Source organism: Desarmillaria tabescens (genome assembly GCF_030435595.1).
Source record: "Desarmillaria tabescens strain CCBAS 213 chromosome Unknown EV420scaffold_4, whole genome shotgun sequence".
NCBI lineage: Eukaryota > Fungi > Basidiomycota > Agaricomycetes > Agaricales > Physalacriaceae > Desarmillaria > Desarmillaria tabescens.
Window position 1 is genome coordinate 580,933 of NW_026848303.1, and position 17,544 is coordinate 598,476.

The following is a 17,544-nucleotide window of genomic DNA, read 5'->3' on the forward strand; positions in this document are numbered from 1 at the left end:
AAGGAGACCTGCCAACTGCATCCACAAGCTTCTGGACTCTGCCTCTGCCTCTGCACCGGTAAGGCGACGAGCATGGTCCTGTGTCCTCGTTTGCGGAATTTTGACGCGCTGTCTCAGCTGTGCCGTCGTTGAGACATTGGCACGAGGAATGGTGGTGCGGATCCGAAATTATCACATTGAGAGGAGAGGGAGGGATATCAGGGTGACTTTCGAATATCCAGTCCGAGTGCCAACGTTGAGGCCCTCCTCGTTCGTTAGCCGCGGGGCAAATTATTTTTGAATATCTGGGTTTGAATCGTTTGATCTTGAATCAGAATGCCGGCTAAAACCAATGGTGAATAGTGACGAACAAAAAGTCGCATGGTGGTGAGAGGTAAGAGGCTTGGTTTGATGTCATGTCGATGGTCCAAATTTGACCAAATGTTCCATTTTAGTTATCAACGCCCATGCAGGACGCGTCGACTGTACTGTACGTGCCAGTGTAGTCCCGAGACAGCAGTATGATGGCACTTGTACGTGGTTATATAACTAGTCGCCTTTCCCTACTCCCAACAGTTACCCGTTACTGCCTGCCAGCTCGCTTCGAAATTCAGGACGACTTTCGTACTTGATTTTCTAGCACTTGTCACTGGACTCGATAGTGGGTCATCTGTCTTTGCCTGTTCTTTTCCTTTGCTCATGGAGACTTTCATTTATTCAGCTTCGTGTCATCACTACAATCCCGTAGTCGTGATTGGTGTACATCCAGGAACGCGCGCTCGTAAGAGAAGGTGAGCTGCTACTATACCAATTTTTCAGCAGTTTGCTCACAACATGTCTCTTAGGATATAGAGATTCGCCCAAAATATCCAACACCTGAGCTTAGCTTGAGTACTTGTGTAGGAATACGGGGCTAAAGCGCTAACTAGCACTGAAGGTGCGTAAACCAACTTTTGGTCAATTTCTCCCTGCTCACCTTCTCTCTCGTTACTCAGCACTTTTTCAAGCGCGTCTCCCCCCACCGCCCCCAGCAATTCACGTACGCAGCATACTCGAGGATACAGCACCTCCCTTATCCCATTGCGTCTCGCTGACACGTCATTTTTAGAGCGCGCCTGAGCTAGTCCACACACGATTGATAAAGGAGATCCATGCTCTATGGCACACGATAAGGCCGAATTTGAGGCTTATCGAGGCTGCTGAGGCTAAAGATGGATATACCAGGTTTCGGTGGGGCCTTTACGCCAGGGTTACGAACTTTGGTTAGGTTATCACGTCAATTGGGGATCAATGAACTTGTGTGGGAGATCATGGTATGTATTCTTTCCTCCCTCTCTCCTATTGCTGAACCAAAATCTGGTAGGCTTCTGTTGCGAGAACACAGCCGAGTTGACGACCAAATCGAATGTCAGTATGCATGGTCGCACATGTCGCTTTCGCTACACGAAGTTCAAGGTGCGTGCCGCTAGCCTTTAAGGAACTTTTTGTCCTGACCTTTCGTCTCTTTTCATAGGACTCTGAATGCATTCCTCCCCCAAAACGTCCCAGCAAGTCGTCAGTGCATACAGCATACCCAATGGTACGTCATCCCCTCTGCCTCATTCTTCTTCGTTGAAGTCGTCTTTGCAGCTCGTCGATCAACGAGGCCCCGATAAGCAAGGATCCGGGTTCTAGGAGCTTAATGGAGCTCGCAACGTGTTTTCCAATAAAATGCGATGTGTTAATCATATTTCTCGTTGGATAGAGTAAGAGACAAACAAGAGAACTGGCTGGCGAGTCTGCACTAATGTCATCGAGTTATGCCGTGATGGTATCGAATGGTGAACACGTAGAAAGGTTATACAGTGTTGAAGCACAGAGAAATGGACCCATCCCTATGGTAACTCCAACAAACGAGAAACCCAGACTCAAGGCTGGAATAAATGACGACGTTTACCGAGGTCATCAATGCCCTGTATGAAAGGCGACATGTTCAGACCATTATATACTTCCTCCAGCCTCTTTGTCATCCAGAGCGACCTTTTCCATGCCATTCTCTTGGGATCCACATTTGCTGTTACCCTCCCCATCTGGCTGATCCTCCAGGTCACCACCATAGAGGCTTATACTTATCAGAGTATCTTCTTGAGCACTCGCCCGAGCCTGACCATGCCCAAAACGGAGCGACGTAACTATACTTCCCTGCCATGAGTCGTCAGAATGAGCATGTCCCGCCGCAACACACCCGACAAGGAGAGTCGGAGCAACACCCTGCCACATGCTAAATAAGCAAGCAAGCAAGTAGGTCCGAGAAAGGATATCCACGCACTCTTGCGATTCCTGTTATGGGATCAAGGTAATTCGCTGCCCAGTCATTGTGAGCGAAGAAGGCGACAAATAGGATCAAAGACGCGGAATAGAGAGCTGATGACTCGATTAGGACTTCAACGACGTGCCGGTAGGCTCCGAGTCCTCGTTCTCTTGCTCGTCCAACAGTCCAGACACGGTATATGATGAGTAGTGTGCACCAGAGGGTCGTGGCTAGCGAGAAGGACGCATAAAGCACCGGATTGAGTAGGTCGTTGACGGCTCCATCTATGACCTGGCAGCGTAGGAAGATAATTTTAAACACTGTAATAAACCTGGGGTTATGTAAAGCCAAAGACAGAAAGTATTGATGACATTACCAATAGCAGACACTAGACAAAGAGCAGGAAGGAGAGTAGTCAACCAGCACCGTCCCCAGACCATCCAACAACGCCAAATCTGGAGTTTAGTTGGACTTGGATTTCCCAATAAAAGGTATGCCAGACGCACCATGGTAGAATCTGCGAGGATAGTACAGACAGTACTCGTGATACCTGTTGCCAAAAAGGATATGTCACCGGCTTTGTAGATCCTCAGATATTTGGTCCAAAGGTTTTGTGCATTGTCGACCAACGTGGAGCGCATGTACGACCATTGGAAGGCCAGGTTGATGGAGGTTAGGATGTGGAGTATTATGATAATAGCGACTATGGCCTTTCCGTTGGGTCGGGGACTAGCAATGACTTTATGCCCTTTAGCTCGAGTAACAAGATATCGGGAAAACCTCCCTCACATATATTCCACAGGGTAACAGCGACAATGCCCGTGTATACTCCTTATGTGCATTTGCGATTAGACAACAGGAGTCGGATTTGAATGAGCGTGGCTCACCGTGTAATAGGGAGTCAAGGATATTTGCGTTGAGTGAGGTATCGAGTTCTTGAACTATGAATGCTATTTCAGTAGCAGGAAGGTCTGAAGCCATTGAGGAGGACGATTGACGTGTCAGCGTCGAGCGAGGTGGGATGTATTTAAGAGGAGGATGGTACATGCCCTCATTATATAGCGCGCATACCCCCAAGATATTTGTTGGTTTCATGGTGATTCGTGAAGGCTGAAGCAAGGTCAGCAGGTGAAATGAGAGAGTCGATATGATCCTCGATATCTGTCACCATCTAAGAGTTGCTGAAGGCGCATCTTTGTTTCAAGTTGTATACAAAATATCACCTTGGATAGATGTACAGATAAGTCTTTTGTAGCGAGGTGCAAAACATCTCAATTGACGTACTATTTTAGATAAAAGATGATATGAAGCCGCTCGCAAAGGCCTATTCATCCCCTCTGTAAGCTTTTCAGGAACAAGAGGCATGAGGCCAAGTCGACTCCAAGATGCAGTGGAAGGATCATTCGCTGCCGCAATACCCAAGGCATCAAGGAGCACGGAGGGATAATCACGATGGTTGTATGGCTAGATCCACCTGACATCGTCTCATGAGATGAGAGTTCTTGCACTCTGGATACTGCGTAACACTGCATGGCGGAGGTAAAGTTGGACGCAAAGGAGGCTCGTGACCGTTGGAAATTCCCATCGACACCGGACCGTCGTTCCTGCCTCCACTCACAATGTCCACGTTCTACGTTGCAAGTGTATTTTCGCTGTTTGTATCACTTACATTACCACACCTACGATACGGTCTCCGAAGGCATGCGATGGCGGTGGATCTGAATAGCACGTTATTGAACACCGCAAAAGGCAAATGATGGTGCATTATAGTATTAAGTTGTGCATATCGATTATCAGCTGAGGTTCTCGATGCATCCGGCCCTGTTATTATCTGCGTGCCTCGTCAACGTAGCTCACCAGATCTCATCTACAAGTGGCCATTACTACTTGGCTTGGGTATACAGGAAGAATATGAGGCACTGAGGCGTAAGACCTGCATGCTTCACTCACCTAGTAGGAGAAGGAAAGAGGTTGCATACGAATGGGTGTGTGGACTTATTATGTGGTGCGTAGCATACCCGTATACCTTCCTCCAGGATATTGAGTACATATTCTCTAGCTGCCCATCGCTCGGGGGATGTCGGTGAGCGCTAGCCAGTGGCCAGGACGCAGATACAAGGCATGATAGAAGTCTTTCGGCTCTGCGTCCTTTTCTTATTCATGCTGGAATCGTGATGTCAAGGAGCGCATGATGATAAGGACCCTTCTACTACTGCTCTCCTCGAATGGAAGACGATTTCCTGGACACGGCTGAGCTAGCAGTTGAGGTGATGTCGCACACATATCTTTTCATCCTGTTCCTTCACAGGGCGCCCAACTATCTCAATGCTCCATCCAGGGTTGATGCTATTGAGTTCCATGGTTTGTCTATTAATGACCTGACGAAGCACACAGTTGGTAACTCTGTTTCCATGACTATGCTGGGATGGTATCAACAAGAGTATTATGGCTCCCATACACACCTGAAAGTAGGTGAGGAAAAGGATACCTGAACCCGAGTCCCTCCCCTGCTCGGCACTCCACGTGTTCACCCTTGCTCAGATGCATCCATTGTCTCCGCCCAGAAATCGATTCTTTTGATTTAGACGCAAGGCGTGTTAATGTGGTTGTCATGGGCAGCTGGTGTAGGAGACAATTATTAGTACTGCAGGAAGAATATCAGCGTCCGCGTGCATCAGGAGCTTTGATAGATTTCGAGCATTAATTTTGAGGTCCCGCTACGCGTGTTAAAAATTGTTTTGGCTTGAACAGCTATGAATACCGGTCAGAATTTACTCATATAGTGCCTGCCTGAATATTATCGAGGGAGAACACCGCAATACAAGTTGAAGCATGGGGAAGAGAACGTCAGGGCTTTGTTTGACTTGACGTCGATGGTCCAAATATACTATTTTGATTACGAACGGTCATCATGCGTCGACTTTACTGCACACCGCTTGCCAGCTCCGCTTCGAAATTCAGGAAGACCCTCGTATCTTCTGTTCTCACTGGTGGTCGATAGTGGACCATCCCGTTTTTGTGACGATTTCCTTCTGTTCAACATCGCGTCGGATCAACGCATGCCCAGTGGCTATGGAAAGGTGAGCCACTACTATACCAAGTTTTCTGGTGGTTCACTCACGATATTTCTACTAGTATATCATGTTGTGAATCGTCCACGCCTGGGTAGGAACATAAGTAGGGCTGAAGGTGCGTAGACTAACTTTTGGTCAATTTACCCTTGCTTATCTTGTCTCTCGTTGCTCAGCACTTTTTCAAGCACCCCTGACAAAACACACACCCATCATGCCTGACGATGATACGGGACCTGCGTTCTGCTGGCGCATCATTTTTGGAGGCAGAGTCAGCAAGCAAGTGTCTGCATACGATCGATAAGGGAGATCCAAGCTCGATGGCACGCGATAAGGGCGAAAAAGAGACTAAGTGAGGTTACCGAGGCCAGCGATGCGTCCACCGAGTTTCGGTGGGCCTTTTACGCCAGGGTTACGAAGGTTGTCGCGTCGGTTGAGGTTAACGGACTCGCGTAGGAGATAATGGTACGTATTATTTCCTCTCTTCCTGCTTCTATCAACTGAACCAGACTATGGCAAGTTTCTGTTGCAAGAACAGAGTGGAGTCGACGATCAAATTACTTTCATTTTTGTAAAGGTACACGCAAGAAGTTCAAGGTGCGTGCCACTAGTCCTTGAGGAACTCCCTCGACCTGACCTTTCGTCTCTTTCTCCAAGACTCTGTTGCCCACGATAGTCGCGTCGGCACGTCGGTGTGCGTGACATACCTAACAGTACGTCATCCTTTCCACTTTGTCGCTCTTTGTCAAAGTCTCGTTGCAGACCATCGATTGATGTTGATACGGCCCGATAAGCAAGGATCCGAGCTCTAAGAGTTTACCGGAGGTGCTCGCAATGGGTTTAGTATGCACGTTGTTTCTCCTATGGAACTACATAGTACTGATAGTGCCATATAGTTTTTGTTGAATGGAGCGCGAGAGCTGCCAGTGACTGGCGAGCACACTTAAGGCATCAAGTCTTCGATGGTGTTGAACGCAGGTACGTACCATTATCCTGGTTGTAGGCGTAGTACTGACCTTGACTTTAAGCGTAAGCAAACATGGGGAGAACTGACGAGCGTGCAACAGTGTACATATAGAGATGAACTTTCCTCCATCCAGGCTAAATATAGGACATACCCGTCAACTTGCGCACACTCCCCGCAATTCCTCTGTCCTCCTAAGCTGACGATATCACCACCTCAGCTCAACGATAGCTTCTTCCAACTGGTTCTCACTTCCATAACCCATTGCCACAGGATCCCCCGTCTTAGCTTGCCCAAAGCGCAGTGGGGAAGTCATCACACTCCCACCTCCACGCGTCCCACAAGTAACGTCGGTACAATACCCTAATAACCTGCCCACAAAACACAGAGGAAGGAACCAACATACCTGCTTGATCCTAGTAATAGGATCAAAACAATGCAGTGTGTTACTACTCCACGCAAAGAACGCCACATACAAAACCAACGACACCGCATACAATGCCGAAGGCTCCACTTAGACCTCCAGGACAGGCCGGTATGCCCCCACGCTATCCATCACTCGTGCGGAAGCCAGGATTCTGTAGATCACGACTCGTAGGATGCACTAGAGGGAGGGTCGTAGTCAGAGTTAGTGGAAGTAGCGGTTCAGGTCGGCATATTGGTTGCATGTTACATACATCCCATGATCCGTGCGCACGATCAACCAGTCGAGGGAGAAAGTGGCGGGGGTGATGATATAGAGGAGGACGATGACGATGATCATTGGGGGCCCAATTGTCGGGGTTTGTGCTGGGATGTGGGCATGGGCTCACAGATGTTTCATAGGGTGACGGCGATGATACACCTGTGCAGGGTTAGATCATCTCATCTCAGTGCGAAGTTGGTGGACATGTACGTACATTGGAAGAGAGGCGAGGATTACTCTATCCGTTTCAACCTTCATTTTAAATTAGCACCTTCTTGATATCCGTGTCAGTCACGCACAAGTATCAAAGCATTCCCGGATCGACAGAAATTTCACCACGGCTCTTCAAGCTTCAAGCGCTGGTTGTGTCAACTTGTCGATCGATTGGCTATTCTGTTATCTTGTATGCCCCTTTCTTGTAGTACCGGAACAACAATTTCATCGCTGGCCTATCGCCGCGGCACGGTAGCCTCCCTCACCTCAGCTGAAGTATTGATCATATAAATTTTGTTCGTATCAATGGGCCATCTCTACGATGCAATCTCCTTCTGAGTATCATGAATTCGTGCCATCTATTCACGGTCTTTTACAATGCCCTGTCTTTGCCCTTCACACGCACTCTATTGACGTACTGACGTTTTCCACGACTGTTACTCGCTCTGTTCCACAACTGTTATATCAGGGTCACTCGCTACTCTCTATGGTTGGGCCTCAAGTTCTGGGTCATCGTCCGCCGCAATATCTCCCTGGAAACGCGTCTGAGTGTGAGCGCGCTCATCTTGGCTCTCAAGCTGAGCTTCGAGGTCATCATCGATTATGACACTTCCCTGAGAGCTTGTCGGGATCGGATTCCCCCCAAAGCGAAGGGAAGACATCACACTTCCCTCCCAGGAATCATCTGGGCGAGCGTGTCCCGCTGCGACTCGCCCAACGATAAGTGTCGGTGCAATCCCCTATGTATGGCGCATGTTAGATGACCAAGCAAGGGAAGAATATAAGCTTACTCTTGCAACCCATCAGCAAAACCCAGAATTAGTCTTTCCGGGCTTGGTCTTTTTCTAGCCCTCTTTCTGCCTCTTTTTCTTGGGTGATCGAGTCTTGGTCTTGGCAAACCGGTTCTTCTGCGGCTTTCTGATCTTATCGATTGGGGCGGTCTTCGAATGACCTTGCAGTTGGTATGTATATGGATTGAAGTTAGATATTGCAATATTGAAGCCCATGCACATCCGTCACGGTGATGTTGCAGCGTTGCAGCAGTGCAGCCACTTGCAGATGGCGCACGGAATGGCAGGGAATGGCGGAAGAGCAACAAGAAATCTTCTAAGTTCTTTCAAACTCCGCCCGGGCATGTCCGGAACATGTCAACGTCATGTTGGACTTTAACTCGGAGTCCGAATTGATTATTCCCTCCCTCCTCTCTCCCTCACTTTACTGCAACTCGATACCGGCGATGGGGCCATTGGGCATGTACTGGTGGTACGAGGGCAAAGGTATGGGTGTCTCTCATTGAACTGACTATATCTGATTCTCGCATTTCCTTCCGGGCTGCCGTCATTGCCAACAGGTGAGAAAAGAAATGGTACGACCCAACACCTCATCATCACTCGCTGCTGAACTGACCAGAGCTGTAGATGGATGTGTGCAGACCAAGGAGAGGGCTGTTGTGAAGACTAGGATGGTGGCCATCCAGGAAGGGATGTGCCGGAGGGTGCGTGCTTCTTCCATTCCCCCATATAATTATTCACATTGTATTTTGTGTCGGTTAGACTGCTTAGCTGTTGTTCTCCCTTCTGCGGTGTGTTTTCTTTTGACAATCTGATGCAATACTGATATATTCGTAACACTGTCATGCCATCGAAATCACATTCTTATCCTTCCTATAGGTGCCCATTCTTGCAACATCTCTCTCGTTATGTCACGGCTTCATTTCTATCTCTGAGGCAGAAAGGGTCGTAGTGTTAGCGTTATGTGCTATAGTTCATTGTCATAGATAGAAATCAATATACTAGAATTTCTATATCCTCCAAAGCCATCGGAACACGAAAGAGAAAGAAACAAAAGACAGGAAGATGTTCTTTTCCTAAGACAGTGATAGATCTTGCCAAGACAAAATCCTTCTTGACGAGAATATGTACCTTACTTGGTAAAGACCCTTGATCTTCTTGTCTTTGCCGTCTTTTCGGTCTTGTGCAAGACCGAAAAGACACAAAAGACAACCTCTGGGTTTTGCTGATGCCGTGGCTACAGAATCAAGGTAACCTGCATCCCAATCATTGTGAGCAAAGAAAGCCACGTATAGGATCAAGGCGACGGAATAAAGGGTTGAAGATTCAACCAAGATTTCGATAGTACGGCGATAAGCTCTGAGGTTGCCACCGATGGACAAGATATGGTAGACGATGCCTAGAGTGCACCATATCGTGGTAACGAGAGTGAACGATACATAAAGCACTCGATAGAGTAGGTCGAGATCGTTTCCGTTAGTGAACATCATGTACATGTCAATGGTTTTGAATACTGGGCCCGGGGTGAGTTCTTGATAAAAGGATCCGGAAGCAACAGAACATCTCACCAATACTAGAGACTAAACAAAGAGTAGGAAGGAGAACAATGAGCCAGTTCCGGCCCCAGATCACCCCACAGCGCCAGATCTAGGGGATAGTAAGCAGTGAATGGAGGTAGAATTCTCGGAGGCTGGGTCTACGCACCGTGACAGAATCTGCAAGGATGGTACATAGGGTTCCTGTGATTCCTATGCTCAAAACTAATTTATCGTTGGTACCGATGGTGAGCTTGAGATACACAGTCCAAAAGTTTTGTCCATTAGTCACGGTGATGAATGCGGAGTGCACAAATGACCAGTTCAAAGCGAACCCAATGGAAGTCAGGGTGTAGATGAGAATGATGACGATGATCATAACATTTCTGATAGGTCGAGATTTGTTCATGTCTGTGGGAGTTGCTTTAGCTCAGAAGACTCATGGTCGACACGGTCGACTCACAGTTGGTCCACAGGGTAACAGCAAGAACACCAGTGTATATGCCTGGTGGACATGAGCATTCAAGTTTGGTTCAAACTTCAGCATGCATACCATGTAATAGAAATGCAAGTATAATAGTATTTAACACAGTGTCAAGGTCTTGAAAGATGAAATTTATCTCATCGTCGGTGAGACCCTCCGGTATATCAGTCTGAGAGGTCATGTGGATCAGAACTTGGCAAGGGTTGTTTTCGAAGGTACACACCTTATTATACCGGCGCATCGAGAATTTTTATCAGTGCCATCGAATCCTCGCTGGTGTCATGTCGATGATATCCAAAAAGGTTATGCAGCTCGATTGTCAACTGAACGCATAACGATGAAGAGTGTAGTCTGTGACGATGATCAAGAAAACATGGTACGAGTGCTGCCCGGTTGAGATGATCGATGTTTGGAAAAAACCTAAAGAAGGTCCATCTATTTCCAAGAGCGAATCTGTCGCAGTAGGGTTGGGCAAACGATTATCAGGTGGTGCGAGTCTTGAGGCAGTTTTGACCATTCCAGAGAGCCATGATATCTCACCACATGGTCATACATCGATGCCTCAGTTGTAATCTTTTCATGAGATGCTATCAAAAAAAAAACCCTATTACATTGTAACGTCGACAATGATGAAACAGATGAGGTGCTATCATAGTTGTTGTATGCTACAAAGAGAATCAGGAACTTTAGTTCCACTGAGCAATGAACAGGCACACCTTACCTATCTTAGTGTCTTGAAGAAGTTAGACATTCATTAGACCCTAATTGATGCTATGTATGGTAACCACCGCAAGCCAAAAATCCCTTTAGCAAGTCACTGTAATCGTTCCGTTTTGAGATGAGGAATGGTGGTGCAGATCCAAAATCGTCATATTGAGGGGAGACAGTACTGCAGGAGGGATATCAGGGGGACTTTGAATATCCAGTCCGAGTGCCAACGTTGAAGTCCTCCTTGTTCGTTAGCCACACAGCAAATTATTTTTGAATATCTGGGTTTGATCTTGAATCAATAGCGACGAACAAAAAGTTGCATGGCAGCGAGAGGGAAGACACTTAGTTTGACGTCATGTTGCTGACCAAATGTTCCATTTTGGTTATCAATGCCCATGCAGGACGTGTTGACTGTACTGCATGTGCCTAGTCCCAAGACAGCAGTATGGAGAACTTGTACGTGGTTATATAACTAGTAGGTGTTGGCATTTTGAAACTTGACACGTTTCCCTGCCCCGAACAGTTACCAGTCACCACCTGCCAGCTCGCTTCGAAATTCAGGACGACTCTTGTACTTGATTTTCTAACACTTGTTACTGGACTCGGTGGTGGTCCATCTGTCTTTGCCTGTTCTTTTCCTTTGCTCATGATGACTTTCCTTCATTCAGCCTCGCGTAATCACTACAATTCCGTAGTCGTGGTTGGTGAACATTCAGTGATGTCGATGACACGAGCGCATATAAGAAGGTGAGCTGCTACTATACCAGTTTTTCAGTGGATTACTCACAACATGTCTCCTAGTATATAGTGACTCCCCCAAAATATCCAACACTTAAAGCTTGAGTGCTTACTTGAGTAGGAGGAGATGGGGCTGAAGGTGTGTGAACCAACTTTTGGTCAATTTCTCCCTACTCACCTTCTTTCTCGTTACTCAGCACTTTTTCAAGCGCGTCTCCCTCCACCACCCCCCAACAAATCATGTATGCAGCATGCCGGATGATACATTACCTCCCTCATCCCATTGTGGCTCGCTGATGCATCATTTTTAGAGGGCGCTTGAGCTAGTCCACACACGATCAATGAAGGAGATCCATGCTCGGTGGCACATGACAAGGCTGAATTTGAGGCTTATCGAGGTTACCCCAGCTAGCGATGCATATACTGAGTGTCAGTGGGCACTTTATGCCAGGGTTACGAACTCAATGAGCATGTGCATAGACATACAGAGGGAGTTGCGCAGGTCGACGAGCCTGACCTATATCTAGCCTGGACGAAGGGACAAATTTAGATGGGAGTGTACCCAGGTATGTTGACTAGGTTCATCCCTCTACACATACACTATTGTATATATAGCCCAGATGCAATGACTGTTTTTACAGTGTCTCTCCCTGGAAGCATGTCATTACACATGTAAAAGATGCGACTTGTTTTTTTATTTCAAGAAGATAGTACCTACAAGTAACTACATAAGGCAATGGTAAACATGTAGAAATGTTATACAATCTCGAAGGTCGAAGAGCGCTCCTCTCCCGCCTTGTAATTTTCATCATTCAGCGCCTCTCAGGCTTAAGGGTAAGATCTTCGTCTTTGTCAATGACTGTAAATGACTCGTTTTAACCTTCATTTTAAATTAGCACTTTCTTGATATCCGCATCAGTCACGTACAAATTCGCCATTATCAAAACATTCCCGGATCGATAGAAATTTCACCATGGTTGTTCAAGCACCAGTTCTGTCAACATGTCGATCGATGGCTATTCTGTTATCTTGTATGTGCCACCGCCCCCTTTCTTGTACGTACCGAAATGATGATTCCATCGCTGATGGCATGCACTGCTGGGGTTGGTTCCTTTTCAGGACAGAAAAAGGTATTTTAAAAATGTCGTGACTTTTCGTTTCCTTTGTATGCCACAAAAACAGGATACGGAAAACGAAATGAAAAATTCGTCCTATTTAGTGCTCCTTTCACGTACCGAAAACAGCTTCTTTTCTCCGAATAAAAGGTGGTTTCCTTTGTTCTGACCGTGGGAGAAAGCCTTTTTCATTCCGTTTTTCCTGTTCTTTTCCTTCACTTATAAGAGTATGGAAATTATCTCATTTTTCAACTCACTTTTGTGAAGTTCAAATGAAATGTCATGACATGTTGAGGTCTTGTTTTTCCACAGAGAAAATGTACCGGCTCCAGCAGTGACGGTGACGTCCCTCCCTCACCTCAGCTGAAGCAGTGACCACATTTTCTTGATATGAATTTTGTTCGTATCCATGAACCATCCCTACGCTATGCAATCTCCTTCTGAGTCAGACGTTCTCCATGACTGTCACACGCTCTGTTCAACAACTGTTACATCAGGGTACTCTCTCTGGTTGGGCCTCAGGTTCCAAATCATCGTCCTCCATGACACTTAGTGCCGTATCTCCCCCAAAATGCGTCTGAGTGTGGTCTTTGCTCTCAAGCTGAGCTTTGAGGTCATCATTGATTATGACACTTCCCTGAGAGCTTGTTGGGATCAGATTTCCCACCGACCCAAAGCGAAGGGAAGACATCACGCTTCCCACCCAGGAGTCATCTGGGCGAGCGTGTCCCGCTGCAACTCGCCCAGCAATAAGTGTCGGTGCAATTCCCTAGTATGTACAGTGCAAGTGAGATGGCGAAACAAGGGAAGAATATCAGCTTACCTGTGAAACCGTGGCTACAGAATCAAGGTAATCCTCCGCCCAATCGTTGTGAGCAAAGACAGCCACGTATAGGATCAACGCGACGGAATAAAGGGTAGAGGATTTGACCAAGATTTCGATAGCGCCGTGGTAAGCTCTGAGTCTACCACCGACAGACAAGATACGGTAGACGATGCCTAGTGTGCACCATGTTGTGGTAACGAGAGTGAACGATGCATAAAGTACTGGGTAGAGTAGGTCAAGTGGGTTTCTGTCAGTGAACAGTATGTATGTGTCGAAGCTTTTGAATGCTGGGCCTGGGGTAAGTTCTTGATAAGAGAATCCGGAAGCAACAGAACACTCACCGATACTAGAGACTAAGCAAAGAGTAGGAAGGAGAACAATGAGCCAGTTCCGGCCCCAGATCACCCAACAACGCCAGATCTAAGGGGTAAGCAGTGAATGGAGGTAGGATTCTCGGAGGCAGAGTCTGCGCACCATGATAGAATCTGCAAGGATGGTACAGAGGATTCCTGTGATTCCTATGCTCAAAACTACTTTATCCCTGTCATAGGTGAGCTTAAGATACACAGTCCAAAAGTTTTGTCCACTAGTCACGGTGATGAATGCAGAATGCACAAATGACCAGTCCAAAGCGAACTCAATGGAAGTCAGGGTGTAGATGAGAACGATGACAATGATCATAATGTTTCTGATAGGTCGAGATTTGTTCATGTCTGTGGGAGTTGCTTTAGCTCAGAAGACTCATGGAGACACGGTCGACTCACAGTTGGTCCACAGGGTAACAGCAAGAACACCAGTGTATATGCCTGGTGGACATGAGCATTCAAGTTTGGTTCAAACTTCAGCATGCATACCATGTAATAGAAATTCAAGTATATTTGAATTTAACGCAGCGTCAAGGGCTTGAAAGATGAGATTTATCTCATCATCAGTGAGACCCTCCGGTATATCAGTCTGAGAGGTCATGTAGATCAGAACTTGGCGAGGGTTGTTTTCCAAGGCACACACCTTATTATACTGGCATATCGAGAATTTTCACCAGTGCCATCGAATCCTTGCCGGTGTCATGCCGATGATTCCAAAAACAGGTTATGCAGTTCGACTGTCAACTGAATGCATAACGATGAAGAATGTAGTCTGGGACAATCATCAAGAAAACATGGTATGAGTACTGCCCGGTCGAGATGATCAGCATTTAGCAAATGCTCAAGACAGTTAATCCATCTCCAAGAGTGAATCTGTCGCAGTAGGGTTGGGCGAATGATTATCAGGTGGCGTGAGTATTGAGGTAGTTTTGACCAGCCATGACATCTCACCATATGGTCATACATCGATGCTTCAATCCGAATCAGAAGTCATCTCAACTAATCTTTTCATCATCAAAAAAAACCTATTACATTGTAAGGTCGGTAACGGCGAAACAGACAAGGTGCTACTATAGTCGTTGCATACTACAAAGAGAATCAGGAACTTCAGTTCCACTGAGCAACGAACAGGCGCACCTCAACTATCTCAGTGTCCTGAAGAAGTCAGACATTCATCAGACCCTAATTGATGCTATGTACAGTAACCACCGCAGGCCAAAAATCCATTTAGCAAGTCACTGTAATCGTTCTGTTTTGTTGTGACTGACCGTTTGACAAGGAGGGCTTCAGAAATTGGTGAAAAACCACTCCAAGCGACTGGTGTTTCGGTAAGGGGTTGGTGGCTGCTGCTTGCTGGAGTTGTAATGGGATGCATCATGCTTGCTGGATGACTCAGTGCAAACATGGGGCCCTGAGTTGATGGTGGCGATGAGGAGGAGGTCATTGGTGATAGATAGAGATCAAGTTCGGGCTATGAGAAAGATGAGTATGACTGAGTGCAAACAAGGGACAAGTACTTACCACTTCTACCGCCCTTCCTGCATAGTATCCTTTCTACCCCACCTGTGCATATTCGCCAGACAAAGATATGTCATCTCACCGCAAAAGCATGTCCCAGATGTTGGTAACGACACTCCTGAGTTGGTGATGGCAGGGGTGCAAAATTGTTGTGTCTTGTGTGGTGCCATTTGAGGGGGAGAGAACACACTGATCAGTGAGATTGAGATTGAGCTGTGGAAACAGTCAATGGTCCTGAATCCAAGCAAGGAACGAGGAGACTTACTGCCTCATTTCCATGCCCACGCCTCCCCGTTCCATGCCTTCTCCTGTTCATACTCCTGGGCTTGCTCGCTGGATGATGATACGTCATCTCAGAGAAGAACGGGTTCTTAATGTTGCAGAAAGCTTGCTCCTTAGTCGATGCCGGTGGAAGCACAAAATTGCACGTTTTGGGTGTTTTTCGAGGCCATCATTTGAAGGAAAGAGGCAATGGGATTGATATCGGGGCCCACAGCTGTGGAGAAGGTCAGTACCCTTGAATGTGAGTGAGGAAGGAGACTTGCCATCTGCGTCCACAACCCTCTGGACTCTGCCTCTGCCTCTGCACAGGTTAGGCAACAAGCATGATCCTGCATCCTCATTTGCGGAATTTTGACGCGCTGTCTCAACCTAACAATCGAGTCCCTTCATTAGAGGATGTGTCGTCGTTGAAACATTGGCACGAGGAATGGTAGTGCTGATCCGAAGTCGTTATATTGAGAGGAGACAGTACTGCGGGAGGGATGTCAGGGTGGATGAACACATGTCGAGAAGGAAGACTCACTTTGAATATCCACTGCCAGCCCGAGTGCCAATGTTGAAGTCCTTCTCATTCGTTAGCCGCAGGGCAAATTATTTTTGAATGTCTGGGTTTGATTTTGAATCAGAATGCCGGCTAAAACTAATGGTGAATAGCGACGAACAAAAAGTCGCAGGGTGGTGGTGAAGAAGTTAGTGTGACATCATGTCGATGGTCCAAATTTGACCAAATATTCATGATTTTGGTTATCAACACCCAGGACGCGTCGACTGTGCCAGTGTAGTCCCAAGAAGACAGTATGGGGAATCTGTACATGGTTATATAACTAGTAGGTGTTCGTATTTTGAAACCTGAAGGCCTGACATGTTTTCCTGTTCCGAGCAGTTACCAATTACCGCCTGCCAACTCCAGCTCGCTTCTGACTTTCGTACTTTATTTTCTAGCACTTGTTACTGGACTCGATGGTGGGCCATTTGTCTTTGCCTTTTTTTCATTTACTCATGATGGCCTTCATTTGTTCAGTTTCGCTTCATCACTACAATTCTGTAGTTGTGGTTAGCAAACATCCAGTGATGTCGATGACACGAGTGCATATAAGAAGGTGAGCTGCTGCTATAACAGTTTCTCAGCAGATTACTCATGACATGTCTCCTAGTATATAGTGATTCGCCCAAAATATCCAACACTTGAAGCTTGAGGGAGCTTGAGCTTGAGTAGGAATATGGGGCTGAAGCGCTGACTAGCGCTGAAGGTGCGTAAACAAACTTTTGGTCAATTTCTCCTTACTCACCTTCTCTCTTGTTACTCAGCACTTTTTCAAGTACGTCTCCCCCTGCCACCCCCAACAAATCACGTACGCAGCATACTCGAGGATACAGCACCTCCCTCATCCCATTGCGTCTCACTGACGCGTCATTTTTAGAGCGCACCTGAGCTAGTCTACACACGATCGATAAAGGAGATCATGATCTATGGCACACAATAAGGCCAAATTTGAGGCTTATCGAGGCTGCTGAGGCTAGAGATGCATATACCAGGTTTCGGTGGGGCCTTTATGCCAGCATTACGAACTCTGGTTAGGTTGTCACATCGGTTAGGGGTCAAGGAACTCGCGTGGGAGATCATGGTACATATATTGCCACCTTCCCTCCTTATATTGCTGAACCAAACTCTGATAGGCTTCTATTGCGAGAACACAGCCAAGTTGACGACCAAGTTGAATGTCAGTATGCGCGGTTGTGCATGTCGCTTTCGCTACACGAAGTTCAAGGTGTGTGCTGCTAGTCTTTGAGAAATTTCCTTATCCTGACCTTTCGTCTCTTTTCCCAGGACTCTGAATGCATTCCTCTCCCCACAACGGTCCCATCAAGTCGTCGGTGCATGCAGAATACGCAAAGGTACGTCATCCCCTCCGCCTCGTCGTTCTTTGTTGAAGTCGTCTTTGCAGCTTGTTGATCAACGAGGCCCGATAAGCAAGG

General features: G+C 46.9%; 4 protein-coding genes across 4 annotated transcripts; 1 reads left to right on the plus strand and 3 right to left on the minus strand.

The window, feature by feature from the left end:
- Positions 1–1,593: 1,593 nt before the first annotated feature.
- Positions 1,594–3,450, minus strand: EV420DRAFT_806906 (uncharacterized protein). Its single transcript, XM_060483540.1, has 6 exons — positions 3,157–3,450; positions 3,059–3,100; positions 2,776–3,008; positions 2,646–2,724; positions 2,288–2,589; positions 1,594–2,229 (listed from the first exon to the last, which is right to left on the minus strand). Exons 1-6 carry the CDS (start codon positions 3,362–3,364, stop codon positions 1,960–1,962), a joined length of 1,134 nt encoding a protein of 377 aa, XP_060336845.1. The 5' UTR covers positions 3,365–3,450; the 3' UTR covers positions 1,594–1,959.
- Positions 3,451–3,888: 438 nt separating this feature from the next.
- EV420DRAFT_1743897 (uncharacterized protein) lies at positions 3,889–5,732 on the plus strand (the record flags this gene model as incomplete). Its single annotated transcript, XM_060480087.1, has 7 exons — positions 3,889–3,910; positions 4,067–4,254; positions 4,283–4,352; positions 4,502–4,630; positions 4,664–4,737; positions 5,053–5,349; positions 5,611–5,732. Coding segments are annotated over 7 exons (900 nt in total), but the record flags the coding sequence as incomplete, so codon positions are not given.
- A 2,615-nt stretch (positions 5,733–8,347) lies between these two features.
- Positions 8,348–10,193, minus strand: EV420DRAFT_1743898 (uncharacterized protein; the record flags this gene model as incomplete). The annotated part of the gene is made up of 6 exons (XM_060480088.1): positions 8,348–8,804; positions 9,125–9,524; positions 9,562–9,640; positions 9,698–9,939; positions 9,992–10,033; positions 10,082–10,193. 6 exons carry the CDS (start codon positions 10,191–10,193, stop codon positions 8,660–8,662), a joined length of 1,020 nt encoding a protein of 339 aa, XP_060336847.1. The 3' UTR covers positions 8,348–8,659.
- A 2,876-nt stretch (positions 10,194–13,069) lies between these two features.
- On the minus strand, positions 13,070–14,368 carry EV420DRAFT_1709701 (uncharacterized protein; the record flags this gene model as incomplete). The annotated part of the gene is made up of 6 exons (XM_060479591.1): positions 13,070–13,345; positions 13,400–13,695; positions 13,744–13,822; positions 13,877–14,115; positions 14,167–14,208; positions 14,257–14,368. The coding sequence occupies 6 exons, from the start codon at positions 14,366–14,368 to the stop codon at positions 13,070–13,072; spliced, it is 1,044 nt and encodes a 347-aa protein (XP_060336848.1).
- Positions 14,369–17,544: the final 3,176 nt, after the last annotated feature.